The sequence below is a fragment of the Uloborus diversus genome, chromosome 1, assembly GCF_026930045.1.
Source record: "Uloborus diversus isolate 005 chromosome 1, Udiv.v.3.1, whole genome shotgun sequence".
Lineage (NCBI taxonomy): Eukaryota > Metazoa > Arthropoda > Arachnida > Araneae > Uloboridae > Uloborus > Uloborus diversus.
Genome location: NC_072731.1, coordinates 230,300,956 through 230,317,439, shown reverse-complemented (window position 1 = coordinate 230,317,439; position 16,484 = coordinate 230,300,956). Strand labels below are relative to the sequence as shown.

The 16,484-nt window shown below is 32.0% G+C and overlaps 1 protein-coding gene across 1 annotated transcript in view; it reads right to left on the bottom strand.

The window, feature by feature from the left end:
• LOC129225687 (polynucleotide 5'-hydroxyl-kinase NOL9-like) overlaps window positions 1–16,484 on the bottom strand; it is a 46,006-nt gene that overhangs the window by 23,395 nt on the left and 6,127 nt on the right. Inside the window, exons 2-3 of the mRNA XM_054860166.1 lie at window positions 13,057–13,659; window positions 2,728–2,789 (exon numbers count right to left, since the gene is read on the bottom strand). Of these exons, the coding sequence (XP_054716141.1) occupies window positions 2,728–2,789; window positions 13,057–13,581 (587 nt within the window). The 5' untranslated portion in view covers window positions 13,582–13,659. The remainder of the gene's footprint in view (window positions 1–2,727; window positions 2,790–13,056; window positions 13,660–16,484) is intronic.

Here is a 16,484-nt window from a genome sequence, read left to right as displayed (position 1 = left end):
AATATAATTTTGCTTCATACTATACAACAAAATTGCAAATTATTTATGAAGTGAAAACTTTGCTACAAACATACTAATATCAAGAACTCCAATAGTTGTTGCATCTACTGTTTCATTTTAAATTAGTGAAGACAACAATCAGTCATTTTTCATGAAAAATGATCTAATTGTTTTTCATGATTAAATCATCCTGGTAGAAATATTTTATCACTTTTTAACAAAACAGCAAAATAAGATATGCTTTCAAGTTGTCTTAATTTTTACAAATTTTAGCTCTAATTCTCTCTTTTTTTAATATGTTTTAATCCTATAATATTCAATGCATCATTGTAAGTTATTTACACACCATTGAATTTGTGATGTTTTAGGTTTTCATTTATAAAATACCTTTTTTCTTTAATGTTAATAAATGCAGAACAGGAACCATTTATCTGTGTCTGTGCTTATATTTTGATTATCATCTAAAACACTAGCATTAAAAGATTATTTTTGAATTACGACAAGATTTATAAAAACCAGGGCTGGCAAGTTCCTGCCGAGGCGGTTAAAACCACTGGTAGAAACCGGTTAAAACCGGCATGGCAAAAACCACTTTCTGCCACATTTGCGGCAGAAACTGGCAAAAACTCACAAAATAAAAAAAATTAAATTATTGACATGCAATAGGAAGTACATGGAAAAAATTATTAACCAAAGCACAATTTAATTAAGATATTACCACAATTTAAAATTAAATGTTACATTGTTTGGACCCTGCAGTTGCTTCTTAGTAAAGGTGGTTTCTAAAATCTAAACAGTTTCTCAATCTAATATGTACAAATGAGAAACTTTAGAATATTCCTTCAACAGAAGAGCTAGCAAGCAATGCATGAAGGAACAAGCAATGTTCGTGAAACTTTCATCGATTGTATATATTTTTTTAACTGGTTCACCATGTAGTAACTGGGGTAGTGAGAGAAATTTAACTGGAAAAATAAGTTTTGAGAAATAGGGACAATTTTTTTTTTGCAAAACTGTGACATTAAGGTACAAAATCTATCTTAATATTTATTGGCAAGTAAAATTCTGGCATTTTCTTCTTGAAGCACGTGATAATTTCGATCACAAACAATTTAGATGAAACATATGAGTGAGCAAATTAAAATCAGAAATGCCTTTTAAATTTGTATTTCGCTCCTCTTTCCTGAGCACCTATATGATTTTTCGTCCTTTGTTAGATTAATCCAAACATTACGAGCATCTGCAATTGAAAAGTTCCCTTCTCAAACTAAATCAAGGGCATTAGCATAGGATTTTATTTTTTTAAATGATGAAATGAAGCTTAATTTTTTAGTTTACTTAAATGAATATCATTTAGCAATCACTTAAGTAATTAAAGATGCTTTTAAGTTTTTGCCAGTTTCTGCCGTTTATAACCAGTTTCTGCCACTGGCAGGGCAAAAACTAGTTTCTGCCGGCAGAAAGCAAATCCTGATAAAAACTAAAAACTAGGTTACACTTAAAACTTTAATTATACAAAATTTTAAAACTGAGTATTATTAAAAATTATAATACAACTATGAGACAATATAGCAGAGAAAAAAATCCGACAATCTGCTAGAGTGAATGACCACAATACAAAAAAACACGAGAATTACTGAAATGAAATAACCTTGTGTTACAGGTGGATATGTTTACTCTCTTCTTTTTCAGAAAAAAAAAGGTAAACAACCAACCATTTATTAAATCTTTAAAAAAAAATACTCAACTTGAAGCACCACTCTCAAAAATTCTCTTACTTTTTTAACACGCTTTTATTAGCCTCACCCGTATGTATGTATCTTGTAACGGAATCTTTCAGCTCAAATTTCCCCCACTTCCTGCGATCGGATTCTTTTCAAATTTGGCACGCGACCTCAGACCCGATGACAATGCAATGTTCTATAATCAAATTAATTAATAACTTTTTTAATTGTTAGTTTCCTCCAATTTTAATCAATATTTTGGCATAAATCCAACAATGTGAAAAAGGAAAAATTTTAAAAAATACATTAAAAAATGCTCTCCAAATTATTTAAAAATATCAGCAAAAACCTTTAATTTTTCTGCATCTGACAAAATTTGTTCCAATGTTCCAAGATAATTAGAACATGAAATATAATTGTTTTTAACTAATTTCATGCCAAATTTAGGTGAACCTTCAATTGGAAATTCATTGCTGATCAGACCATTGTTGAACAAAGCTTTCATTCAAATGCATCTCAAATTTTCAAAGTAATATAAATATGATTTCCGCAAACATATACATCGATGACTCACAGTAGCTTCCCATTGGGGTGTCCTTGTCTTAACTTTAAGATAGTTTAAAAAACTAAAAAAACACGCTTTCGTAGCAAAATGAACTAAAAAGTGAAAAATAATCTTTGGATGATAGTAGTTGACCAATCATTTAATTTTAATGTAATACAAAAAAGCGTGGGGGGGGCTTCTTATCAGTCGTCTTGAATTTCTTCCATTTGTTGTCCAAGCAAAAATGTAAATAGACAGCACCCCACGCTTTTTGTGTATTACATTAAAATTAAGTGATTGGTCAACTACTATCATCCAAAGCTTATTTTTCACTTTTTAGTTCATTTTGCTACGAAAGCGTGTTTTTTTAGTTTTTTAAACTATTTTTTTCTTTTTCTTTTTTGTATGTGAACAAACAATATTTTTAAAAAAACTTTAAGGCAACAAAAATCAACATACCTATAACTAGGTTTATTTTGAGCAAGTGAGGGCTGAGATATTGAAACACAGGACTGTGATTCCTGGAAGTAGACATTAATGAAATATTTGAAGATATAGCATAAAACTTTAAATAGCATTCTATACATCATGTTGTTCAAAAAAGTAATTCACTTATTCCAGAGGATTCAATCCTTATTTATCTCATCTAACTTTATGCGTAAGCTGCATTGTCATTATAAAATGCATATATTAAGAAAATAATAGAAGTGTCGTTTTTCCAATTTACGCATTTACTCTAAATTTTAAACCGAAAGGGAATTTTTAACGAAACAAATATTTTTAAGCTGACTTACTACAAAAGAAATTTCCAACATAAATTTCATAAATTCCTTATTTACATATAGTGCATGGTTTAATTCCGTCGTGTTTTTTTTTTGTTTTTTTACTGCGTAAAGCTTACACTGCCAAACTTTCACCCACGAAAATTTTCTACAGTAATTAATTTTTCATACTTCTGTGGTATTTTTGGGTTGCTGGCCATTCTTTCTCTTTTTTGACAACAAAGCTGAAAGTAAATTGTAGTCTGCGTAGAGCGAAAATTATAGCCACAAACAACAGCGTGATCTCACTTCTATGCATTTTGGACTCGACACAAAAGAAGAGCAATAGCTCTTCATCGGACTCAAAAGGTAAAGAAACTAAGCATCAAAATATTTGAGACGCTCGCATATGCTCCATGTAATGTTTCCATGCTAAGAGTATAGAATGTGCGAGAGACAAATGAATAAGAAAGAAGCAAATTTTCCTTGAAACCGCTTGAACATGAAACTTCATCAGGAACAGACATGTTAAAACTCCGTCATTACAATATCTTTTTCGAAAACCCCCAGGGGTTCACGAAGAACCGGTTGGGAATCCCTGAACTACAATGTACTGAAACTAGGAAACATGTCAGGAAAATTCCTAATGCTGTGTTTATGTCACTGAGTGCCGGTAGGGGGCAGAGATGCTAGAGGGTGCATTGATGGGCTCTAGCAGAGGTCTGTAAGTGAGTTCCACTTGCTCACTTATGCACTTCAAAATTTGCATAAAAATTAATAAATGCAAAAATACTTACATTTTTTTAAAAATAATTTAAAAAAATTGGAACTGATGTGATATACCCTACTCTTGGCGACTTTTTCCTGTTGGCGCCAAGAAAACGATGTATGACGAAATATGTCATACATCGCTCTTAGTGGTGCTTTTTTAGCGCCAACAGGAAAAAATCAGATAAAAAACACTTCAGAACACAATATATATAAAAACAACAAAAAACATCACGAATATACGCTTGAAAAATATCGGAAACTAGGAAATTTTTGTACACCAAAGACAATTACTAGGAAGTATTTAAAATGCTTAAATTGACAAATTACTATAACAGCTCACCAATGAAATATATAGCAATAGAAATAAAAGCTATTTTCCAACATGCATTTCATCGAACAAAAACTTTTGTCATACTCTGCTAAAAAAGAGCAAAGAGATTCAAATTGCGATGTTTAAAGCAGAAAACATCCCCAAAATCAATAACTATTTCAGCCAAAAAAGCGCTTAGTTACTCAAATCTTGATGTATGAAAAGTAAAAATGTCTCAACAGAACATCCTAAACATAAACAATACAAAAATACCATACATTTATTTGCTATCCAGACATGCTTTCAAAATACCTATTATATTTTAAATAAAATAACACCTTTATATTTTTATAAAATGCGGGAGTCAACTTATTTTCAGAAAGTCAGTACCTAAAGGAGGCATGTTAAAAGAATGTCTAAATAATTCGTGGCATCGATAAGAATTAACTTTTAGAACAAAATAACCGTACTATTTTTGTAAAATTAATTTACATGCAGTAAAAATAAAGTTAAAAAACTACAAGAACCCTTCAAGGATTTGTAAAAACAAAGAATTTCGGAAGTGTGAGTTTTTTTTGAATCCTAAAATAAAGAACTTACCTTTTTATGGTATGAATCCTCACATTCATTCTGAAACAAAATGACAATGGCACCTAAGAGATACACACCAAGTTGGAGTTTACTTTTAATTAACGTTCAAGTTTGAAGAAACTGGTGTTTTCTAATATTTATTCATCAAAACACAACTACTGAATTTAAACTAACACAAAATAAGATTTTCTGTAAGGTATATTGCACGAAAGAACAAGAATCTCTCCTGCGTGAAACCGATAACAAGTGAACAAGTTTGAACAGATCTAAGATTGCCTTCGGGTTGTCAAACACAGGTTAGTTCCGCCAGGGATGCTATGCTTAAAAAATTATCGCCTCATTGACGAGAAAAATATTTAAATTTTGTGCAAAAAATCGGATGCCGCCAAATGGGGGGGGGGGGGGGGGGTATGTCACATCTGTACCAAAATTTTTAAGAAAGTAAAACTACTCGCTTAGTGATTCAAATGCAGGTACACCATATGCATAGGATTGTGCTGGCAGCCAAGGTATTCGGCATAGAAACACTTGTGCTAACTAATGTAAATTCCTTGCTCTCAACACAAAAACCGGGGCATGTAAAAATTCTGATCGGGCATGAATCTTTTACCCTTACATGCCTGGCTGGTCATTAGGGTGGAACGAAAAAAACAAAGTTTTTATTTTCGAATCGTAATAGTGCGGAAAAGTTGCGATTGGTGAAGACTTACAAAACAAAACAAAGATTTTTAAAATCGGATAATATCTTCCGATCCCGCAACGAGCCTGAATATTTGAAAAAAAAATGGAAAATTTCGTGTTTTCTTAGTGATTTTTCAAAAATTTTGTTTTATGTTTCTTTTTAAAGCTCTAAGATGGAAAAGTTACGATTGGTAAAACCTTCAGAAATAAAAAAAAAACTTTGAAATCGAATAATACCTTCAGATCCAGAACCAAGCCTAAAAAATCGAAAAAGTTGAGAATTTCAGGATTTTTCCGAATTTTTAACATTTTTGGATCAATGTACTTTTTCAGGCTACAGAACGGAGAAGTTACATTTAGTGACGACTTCAAAGTGAAAAAAAAAATATCTTTTTGAAATAAAACAATATCTTCCGATCGCGCAACGAACCTACATGTTTGAAAAAATGTAAACTTTAAGCCCTTTTTTTTAGCTTTTTTTTTCTTTTAGTTTAACGATCCTCATAAGTTCGGTATAAAATACTAATAGAAGAACGTTTGTTTATAAAACAAATGTGATATTTTAGTACTAGAGCCTGCCTGTAAATTGTCCACATGGCCCTTTAATCCCGCAATACTCATATTTGTTTATGCCGCTTAGTACAGAGTATGCATCTAATACGCCCCATTAGCGAAATAAAGAACCGCAAAAATTTCACAGACGGTGCCATTCATGTTTACAGAACAATTCAAACCTGTCGATATTTACCTGAGAATCTAAAACAAGTTGTTTACTAGGGTGGAACGAAAAAAAACAAAGTTTTTATTTTCGAATCGTAATAGTGCAGAAAAGTTGCGATTGGTGAAGACTTACAAAACAAAACAAAAATTTTTAAATATCTTCCGATCCCGCAACAAGCCTAAAAATTTGAAAAAAAAAATGGAAAATTTCATGTGTTCTTAGAGATTTTTTAAAAATGTTGCTCCAACGTTTCTTTTTAATACTCTAAGACGGAAAAGTTACGATGGTGAAGCCTTCAGAAATTTAAAAAAAAACATATTGAAATCAAATAATACCTTCTGATCCAGGAACAAGCATGAAAAGTAAAAAAATTGAGAATTTCATCTTTTCTTAGTGATTAAAAATAAAATTGTTCTTGTTGTTTTTTTCCCCGGTGTTACAGGGAAAAGCCTTTAAAAAAAGCCTATATTACACATAAACATTAATTTATTTCTTGACTTTTAAGGTATATTCGAAACAAGCAAAACTACCATTCTTTACAACAATGAAACATTTTCAAATAATAGAAAGTTATAAAATATTTACCAAATTTACAATCCAGTATACAAGTCTTATTGTTTTAAGTGTTAGTTGTTGAAGCTAATTTATAATAAGATTTTTTGGAAAATTCGGGCTTAATTGATCTGGATTTCAATGTTGCTCTTATGTAGACATCTTTTGATTTAAATCCACACTTTGAGTGAAGCTTCCGTCATTAGCTTCACACATCTTTCGACAGCTTGCGTATGGCAGAGGAATAGTTTTATATCCCAGTCGGGTATAGTGCCTGTTACAATAAAATTTTCAATGTCTTTGTTAGGAACTTTTCGAAGAAAAGGTGGAGAAGATAGCTTTGTCGTGTTCCAATTAATAATCTCTGTGTAACCTTCTGCTTCGAAATTTAGAGATGGAATGACAAAGTTTCTAATGCTTTTGCCTTTAGAAACAGATTCTCTGGCTTTTAAGACGTTTCTAAATGCTAGTTCTCTTATGTGCCCCCTTTCATTAAACACCATTGCCATTAATAAAATTTCGGGATGCGCAAAGAAAGAGTTTCTTTCAATGACAGGGCAAACAACTTGTTTTAGATTGTCAGGTAAGTATCGACAGATTTGAATTGTTCAGTAACCATGAATGGCATCGTCTGTGAAATTTTTGCGGTTCTTTATTTCGCTAATGGGGCGTATTAGATGCATACACTGTACTAAGCGGCATAAACAAATATAAGTATTGCGGGATTAAAGGGCCATGTGGACAATTTACAGGCAGGCTCTAGTACTGAAATATCACATTTGTTTTATAAACAAACGTTCTTCCATTAGTATTTCATACCGAACTTATGAGGATCGTTAAACTAAAAGAAAAAAAAAAGCTGAAAAAAGGGCTTAAAGTTTACATTTTTTCAAACATGTAGGTTCGTTGCGCGATCGGAAGATATTGTTTTATTTCAAAAAGATTTTTTTTTTTCACTTTGAAGTCTTCACTAAACGTAACTCCTCCGTTCTGTAGCCTGAAAAAGTACATTGATCCAAAAATGTTAAAAATTCGGAAAAATCCTGAAATTCTCAACTTTTTTGATTTTTTAGGCTTGGTTCTGGATCAGAAGGTATTATTCGATTTCAATTTTTTTTTAAATTTCTGAAGGTTTCACCAATCGTAACTTTTCCATCTTAGAGTTTTAAAAAGAAACATAAAACAAAATTTTTGAAAAATCACTAAGAAAACACGAAATTTTCCATTTTTTCAAATATTCAGGCTCGTTGCGGGATCGGAAGATATTATCCGATTTTAAAAATCTTTGTTTTGTTTTGTAAGTCTTCACCAATCGCAACTTTTCCGCACTATTACGATTTGAAAATAAAAACTTTGTTTTTTTCGTTCCACCCTACTGGTCATGTAATTTTTTGATCAAATACTTTTTTCTAACCTTTATTATTTCGTATTTTATTGAAAAATTACCGTATCCTTACTTGGAGCTCAAAATTTATTTCAAGCCCTACTGTTAGACATTTTGCTGTTTCCAGTTTGCTTAAAAGCGATCCTTCCCATTATATAATTTAAACTTTGTTAAATTTAACGACAGCTTATTATGTACTATTTATTCAAACTATTTATTTTTATAATTTACATAAAAATAATTCATCTGATTAATGCTGTACGACAAATTCAAATGCTTTTATTGATATACAACAAGGAAAACTGGGCATATTGAAATTCGGGCACGTATCTTTCAGACAAACATGCCCAGCAAAGCATGTAAAATTTTAAAGATTTTTCAAGCCCTGCAATGCATGCATAAATATTGGCAAAAAAATATTGATTTTGTGAATCGACTTTCACAACTTTAGTGACACTTTGGATTCAAGCAACATTGACACCGGCATTTCCCACTCTATAGTTGGAGCAAACCTGGCTGAGCAGCGTGATAATGCTGTGATCAGGAGCTGTGCAGCCTTTGCAATGCTGCCAGGTTAGGTTTACCCTAACTATAGTCTGTACATCACTTTATTATGGTGCATTTTTCATTGTAAATAAGATGGTACCTAAGTCCATCATGGGCATTGGAGGTGGGGGGGGGGGAGCAAGTTCATCCCGCAAGCTTTTGAAAACAAATTAAACTAGTATGTTGTGACCATCACAAAACTTTCTTCTATATATATATTTTTTTTTTGGGGATCCCTCCCCATGCTTGATGAGGAAGCAATATTCCCAACAAAAACAAAATTACATATGCAAAAACTTGACGACCATCCCAATGTCTGAATTATTGCAAAAGCAAAGCAAAGAGCGAAAATTGAAAGTTATTTTAAAAGCCTTGGTTGAATTAATTAAATATTTTATTTGTTAACAAACATAAGATGGCAACAGTTAAAAATTTTAAATCATTGAGATAATATTTCCGATCATTTCCATACAATTAAAATCACGAGAAATACGCAGACGACAATCTATTACGATTTATCTTTCTTATTGTTGCATTAATAAAGCTATTTTTATTCGCAAAAAAAAAAAAAAAATCAGCACCTCTTGGCGCGATTGGCCTCAAAATTGAACCAAAGCCTGTTTACATATGGATTCACATATATTCCAAATTTCAACCAGAACGTAGCATTACTTCTTGAGATAGGGCACTCACAATGGAAAAAAAGAACAGGTGATTGCGCTACCCCCTTTTTAGCTGTTGACACCAAAATAAAATCAGCTCTTATACCCACTAAGGGCTACTTGCCGATAAATTTTTCTTTCATTCCGTTCATTATTTCTTGAGATACAGCAGTCACAATTGACGACAAAAAACGTTCTATAGCTCAACCCCCCGTTAGAGTTATTAACACCAAAATTGAATCAGCACCTGTTCCTGTTAATGGCAACATATGGACCAAATTTTGTGTGATTCCGCCAGTTACTTCCCGAGGAATACAGGGTTCATACTCTATTTGAATGAAAAAATTCCATGACTTTTTCATGACTTCAATGAAAATTTTCATGACCTCGTTACACGAAGAAAATTGCACTATTTAATCTCAAACTTGGTAATATTTGGAAATGAGCATTAGCAAAACGTCTATATGAATGCCACAGTCTCATTGAAGCACTTACTCGTATTGGAAAAAATATAAGTGCACACTTAAAAAACTAAATTATTCTTATTTGTCTTCATCATATAAATTTAAGTAAAGTAAAAATGCAGTGAAGCGAATATGATGATACTTAAATGTCTGATATTTTTTTAAAAACAAGCAGAATGATATTGAACGGGACAAAGGTTGAATGAGTCATCACTCAGTTTCAATAAATTTGCTTCAAAAGTTTCCTTTTAGTGTCAACAGTGCCTTTAATCATCCACATAACTTGACAGTATTTTGGTTCTTTGAAGTAAAGCCACATAGTTTAGTTCTTTATGTTTCTAAACCAGATCTTTTTTGAAAAAAACATTCAATAATGAATCAATCTTCTGATTCAAAAGTATATTTGTTTTGTTTACAAATTTGCATATTTTCAAATGCATATAAATTAATAGGTTCAAAAATTCCAGAACACGTTTTAATTCCCGACGTTGAACGTAGCAGTGGATCGCATGGATTAGTTTTGTGTGCCATATGTTGGGCACTACTGTTTTAGAGCATTAGAATTCCTTTTTTTCTATATTCTATCGCCTGACTTAAGATCTTTATTTTCTAAAACATTCAACAAATTAAGATAAACTTTGATAAATTTAATAATAAAGTCCTTACGAGTGATAGAATCGAACTCGCATGCAATTGAATTGTTTTTTTTTTTTTTTTTTGAGTGGGTATGGCAAAACTAAGAACGTGAAATTTTGCTACTACAGAATATTAAACATAAGAATTGTCGAAAATAACAGAAAATTCAAAGTAAGTGATGTCCAGGCAGTAAAATTACATCGCAAAAAATGGCAAGCGGCTGCTACATAAGTGAATGCAATGAGATTTCAAAATTCAGATTTGATTTTTGGATTGTTCAATTTTCCACTTTAAATAGCTTTTATGTGCTATACTGTTAAACCATTCAAGATTTTTAATCCTCCTTTAGCTACTGTTCCTTTCTCTTTGTCCAGGAAATTTTTCCGTGACTTGAAATAAATTTCCATGACTTTCCAGGATTTCCATGACCCGTACGAACCCTGGGAATAGCAAGCACGCGCAACTCAAAAAACGTCCCATTGCTCCACCCCCCTTGGAGGAATTCGCGCCAAAAACCAATGGGCACAAGTTCACATAGCGGCACATATGTGTACCAAATGTCGTTCGATTTCATGCGGTAGTTTTTGCTGTAGAGCGGCCACAAAAAACTGGTCACACACAGACGTGACACACATACACACACAGACAAACAGACATTTTCCAAAAATAGTCGAAATGGACTCGGTACACCTCAAAATGTTCGAATCCGTCAAAATTCGAAATTCGAAAATTTGCACGAATCCAATACTTTCTTCTATATATTAGATATAGAAGAAAGTAAAAATAATTCTTTAGCAATTATTTACATTTAAATGAAATTAAATTCATTTTAAATGGAGAAGAAACAACAAAAATACTTAAAGCTACAAAATACATTTTAAAAAATCACTTTCTAAGTGTCTATGATTACTGGCAGTGGACGCGCCTTCACCTCCTGGCTATTAAAAATAAAATTGAATTAATTGAAGATGCACTAAAAATTCTTTTGAAGTTACAAAAGACATATGAAGATTTATTAATCTCATGTTTAGGTCAACAAGCGCCAGTGCATTCTCACACCCCTTAGCTTTTAAAACTAAAATTTGACTAACTAAGTGAGGACTAACTACAAAACACTTTTAAAAACCTACGATGTACATCACAAGAAATATTAATCTCACATTCCAAGGATTGAACACTGCTCCCATCACAGGGTTGTGTTTTTGCCCGGCAAAACTGGTTTTTATCAGGACATTGGAAAAACTAGGTTTTACCAGTAAAAACCATGGTAAACACCAAAAAAAAAAAAAAAAATATTAACCCCTGTTTATTTACTGGCAGACAGTGATTTATATTTTTTAATAATAAACCTCTACATATTTTTAAGGTACTAGCCAAGTGTTGTCTCACAAAGTATACAGCTAAATTGCTAACTAGCAAGACAGAGCAGCACCCCAATATCGGCGACAACAAATCTGCCTTTCTTGTTACTTAAGCAGGAAGAAAAGGTTATTCTCAAAATTCAGTACAGTTGAGTCAAAAGCATACCTGCCAACCTCCGAGAAAAAAAATCCGGAAGATTTTTTTATTTTTATCCACAAGATTTTAACGCAAAATAAAATCAAACAGGACACCTACCCTCTTTACATTTAACAATATATTAGTTATGAATTTCATATCAATTGAAATTACTTTCGTTTAGTAAATATTACTTTTATTGCTTTCTTTAAAAGTTTGGAAATAACATTTGTTACTCATCTTAAAAAAAGAAAGAAGCAAAAACAGCTCGAATTGAGAGAATTAGAAGATAATTGGCGCCGAAATTGTGCCCCTAGTTGCCCGCCGCGACACTTGCTTTGATTGGATCCTGATGAAGTCATGCGCTGTATCACTCAGTGACGTCATAATCTTGCCTCGCTTCTTCTCCTGCCATTCTCTTACGGCAACCTTTCCTTGGCTACTTGGCCTAAAACGCGGTGCCGCGTTCCACAAAAGTATCGTTAGTGCCAAAATTGGCGAGATAATTATTTTTCCTACAAAACGTGAAAAATCCGAAAGATTTTGCTCATAACCGGAAAAACGGAAAAGGACATAAAAATCCGTAAAACTTCCGGGAAATCCGAAAGGGTTGGCAGGTATGCAAAAGTTAAAAAATATTTCATAAAATTATGGTTGGAATAAATTATTCTTAGCACAAATACATTGTAAACACTTGAAATTAACTAAAAGGGTAAGTGAGTAATGAAAGATATTTAAAAAATAAAAACAATGGTGCACAAAAAAAGGATGAAAATGCAATTTATCTACAGTGATGAAAATATCATTTTGAAATCTTTCTGCTATTTTTATTCATTAGGTAATTTGCTTTTGAAGCCAATTTTTACACCAATAGATTAATTTTGGTACTGTCTCATCTAAAAAGAAACATACATTTAAAATAACAGTTGATATATGATAAATTAAATTGAAAACTCTTAAATTAAAAGATTATTATTTTCAGCTAATTTTGAAAATACCAGTATTTTACCTCAGCAAATACTGGTTTTGCGACATAGCAAAACAGTTCGAAGTACCAGTATTTGGTACAACACTATTGCAATCACTAACCTCAAGTGCCGAGGCTTAGTATTAAAACAAAAGTTTCTAAAAGAGACGTGCATTAACAGTAACTAGATTTTCTACTTGATTCTAGTAATGCATAAAAATGCTAACAACTACGATACATATTACCTGATCACCATTCGTAATCAACTGATTATTTTCTCTCTTTCTCTTCTTTAAACGTTTCTTCTCCAAAAATCTTTGTCTTTTCCTTTTTAAAGCTTCTTTCCATTCTTCCACGTCACTTTTTAGCGAAATATCTAAACCCCTCAAATACGATGGAAGGTCTTCAACTTCAGAGTTTCTTTTAGTTTTCTTTCTTGCTTGCTTTTCACTAAAATCACTTTCATCTGAAGAAACATGGATCCTTTTTAAAAAGGATGGGGTTCCATAATCATTATTCATGTTGTTCTTGGATCTTTTTTTTGCTATCTTCCGTTTTCTGCTTTTATCAAATGGTGTAGATCGAAATGAAGCAGAAGGTGCTTTAAAAGAATAGTTCATTTCCGTTTCTTCCAGGTCACTACCAGAATAATCTGATGATGAACTGTAAGACGACTCCTTGTAATTGTTGTTAGTATGTGAATTCCTGAAACTGCTGTTGGCTTCGTAACTGTTTGTAACTCTATGAGAGTTGTGCCTACGAGAGCTCATCTTTCTTATGCAGGGCAATACAATTAGAATTCCAGAAAATCTAAATCTTATTCATCCAAAATAAAAATATCTGAAGAGCTAAAAAATAAAAACAAGAAATTAAAAAACTTTAAACGATTAACCTATTAAACATATAATATATACTTTTTTTTCCATGCCAACAAACTTAAAAGTGTCCTAGTTTTAGTCATGGCAGTGAAGTTGGACTGATTTTGTAGTAAAAAAGTTTGGAGTCTAAGGCTTTAACATTCCAAGAGTCAGAGTAGGAGTCTGTCATCTTCCTTGCCAGAGTGCATCTCTGCCTGGGATGTGCAGTCTGAGTCCAGGGTTCATACTTTAATTGGATGAAAAAATTCCATGACTTTTCCAAGACTTTTTCATGACTTCAATGAAAATTTTCATGACCTCATTACACGAAGAGAATAGCACTATCTAATCTCAAACTTGCTAATTTTTGGAAATGAGCATTAGCGTGAAGGCCACGCCTCATTGAAGAACTTACTCATAATGGAAAAAATATAAGTGTACACTTAAAAACCTAAACTATTCTTATTTGTCTTCATCATATAAATTTAAGTAAAAATGCAGTGAAAGAAATATGATGATGCTTAAATGTCCTAACTTTTTTTTTTATTTTTATGAACAGGCAGAATGATATTGAATGGGACAAAGTTTAATGAGTCATTAATAAGTTTCAATAAATTTGCTTCAAAAGTAACCTTTCAATGACAAACAGAGCATTTAATTATCCACGTAACTTGACAGTATTTTGGTTATTTATAGTAAAGCCACATAGTTTAGTTCTTTATTTTTCTAAACCAGATCTTTCACCAGATCTTCTTTGAAAAAAAAAAAAAAAAAAATCAGTAATAAATCAATCTTCTGATTCAAAAGTATACTTGTTTTGTTTACTTATTTGCACATTTTCAAATGCATATAAATTAATAGGTTCAGAAATTCCAGAACATATTTGAATCCAGACATTGAGCGTAGCAGTGGGTCGCATGGATTAGTTTTGTGGGATGTATGTATATGTTGGGCCCAACTGTTTTAGAGTATTAGAATTCCTCTTTTTCTGTATTCTATCGCCTGAGTGAAGATTTTTATTTCCTAAAACCATCAACAAATTAAGATAAACTCTAATAAATACTACTAGTACTAACTATATACTAACTCTAATAAGAACTATATTATTAAATATAGTTCTTATGAGTGATTAAATGAACTCAGGTGTAATTGAATTGATTTTTTTTTTAAGTTGGCGCGGCAAAACCAAGAACGTGCAAGTTCGCTACTACAGAATATGAAATATTAGAAGTGTTGAAAGTAACAGTTAATTCAAAATAAGTGGTGTCAAAGCAGTGAAATCACAAAAAAAAAAAAAAAAAAGCAAGCGGCTGCGACAGAAGTGGATGCAATAGGATTTCAAAATTCAAATTTGATTTTGGGATCGTTCAATTTTCCACTTTTAATAGCTTTTATGTGCTGTACTGTTAAATCACTCAAGATTTCTAATGCTCTTTTAGTTACTGTTACTTTCTCTTTATCTAAGACATTTTTCCATGACTTGAAATAAATTTCCATGACTTTCAATGAAAATTTCAATTTTCCATGACTTTTCCAGGTCTGAAATTCGCTTATTTTTTTCCCATGACTTTCCAGGATTTCCATGACCCGTATGAACCCTGCGAGTCGGACTGAATTTTGGGAAAAGGAGTTGGAGTCTAAAATAGAGACGTACCGAGTACTCGGTAACTACTCGGTACTCGGCCAATTTGCCGAGTACTCGGCCAAATTTTGATCAGATACTCGGCCAATACCGAGTAGTTGCAAAAAATTGAATATTGTCCAAGACAGATATTAAAATTTATAAAAAAGCGCAAGCATTTTTAATATTTTGCAATCATTTACAAGTCAATTTTAAATTTTGAGAATAATGAAGTTTTTTAATGCTTTAATGGAATAAATCTTTATTTTTTATGTCCCCAAAGTTAATAAAACTTATTTATTAAAAATTGTGCAAAAAGGGTAAGTATAGAAAATATGGGATTTTTTCATAAAAAATAAATTTTTGATACAAACAAAAATTAGTTATAAGAAATATAAAAATTCCTTTGCTTAAAAAAAAGGGAAATAAAACAACGTTAAAAGCGTAGTGCAGGAACACTGCAGACACGTGTTTTGGCGTTACAGGAAATTCCTTTTTCAATGCACAAAATGTGAGCTTGTAGATTTAAAGGCATCCGACGAAAGTCGGATTTTTTTGTCGAATGTCTTAACATTCTTTAGCTCATTTTATGCACTGATAAAGACGTTCCTTGTAACACAGAAACACGTGTGTGCAGTGTTCCTGCACATTTGCTTTTAAAAATTATTTATGTTTGGCGGACTAGAACTAAAATAGATTGGTATAGTTTGTCTTAATTCCAACTTGATCAATCATACCTTTTATTTATTTATTTTTAATTTAAAAGAAAATTCTTTTGTAAAATTTTTGACGTAAGCAAAATTTTTTAAATAATACGAAATTAAATTTCAGCAGGAATTTAGTTTTAAAAACTTTTATATGGACAAAGAGGTCTATACTACTATTCCAATAAGTTCAAAATTGATTATGTGTGTGTCAGTGGTTCTTCTTAAAACATAATTGGTACTTGTTAACTTGGCCGAGTAGTGAAATGCCGAGTACTCGGTAACTCGGTACTCGGCCGAGTAGTGAAAGGCCGAGTACTCGGTACTCGGCCAAAGTGCTACTCGGTACGTCTCTAGTCTAAAACTTTCAGAGTCTAATTTTCCCTCCAACTCTGCAGCCCTGGTTTGAACAAATACACTAGAGAACTAATTTTCCGTGATGTTTGAACTATCGTTATCCCGGCTGTAAGAATTTTCCAGTTTTCTGGATC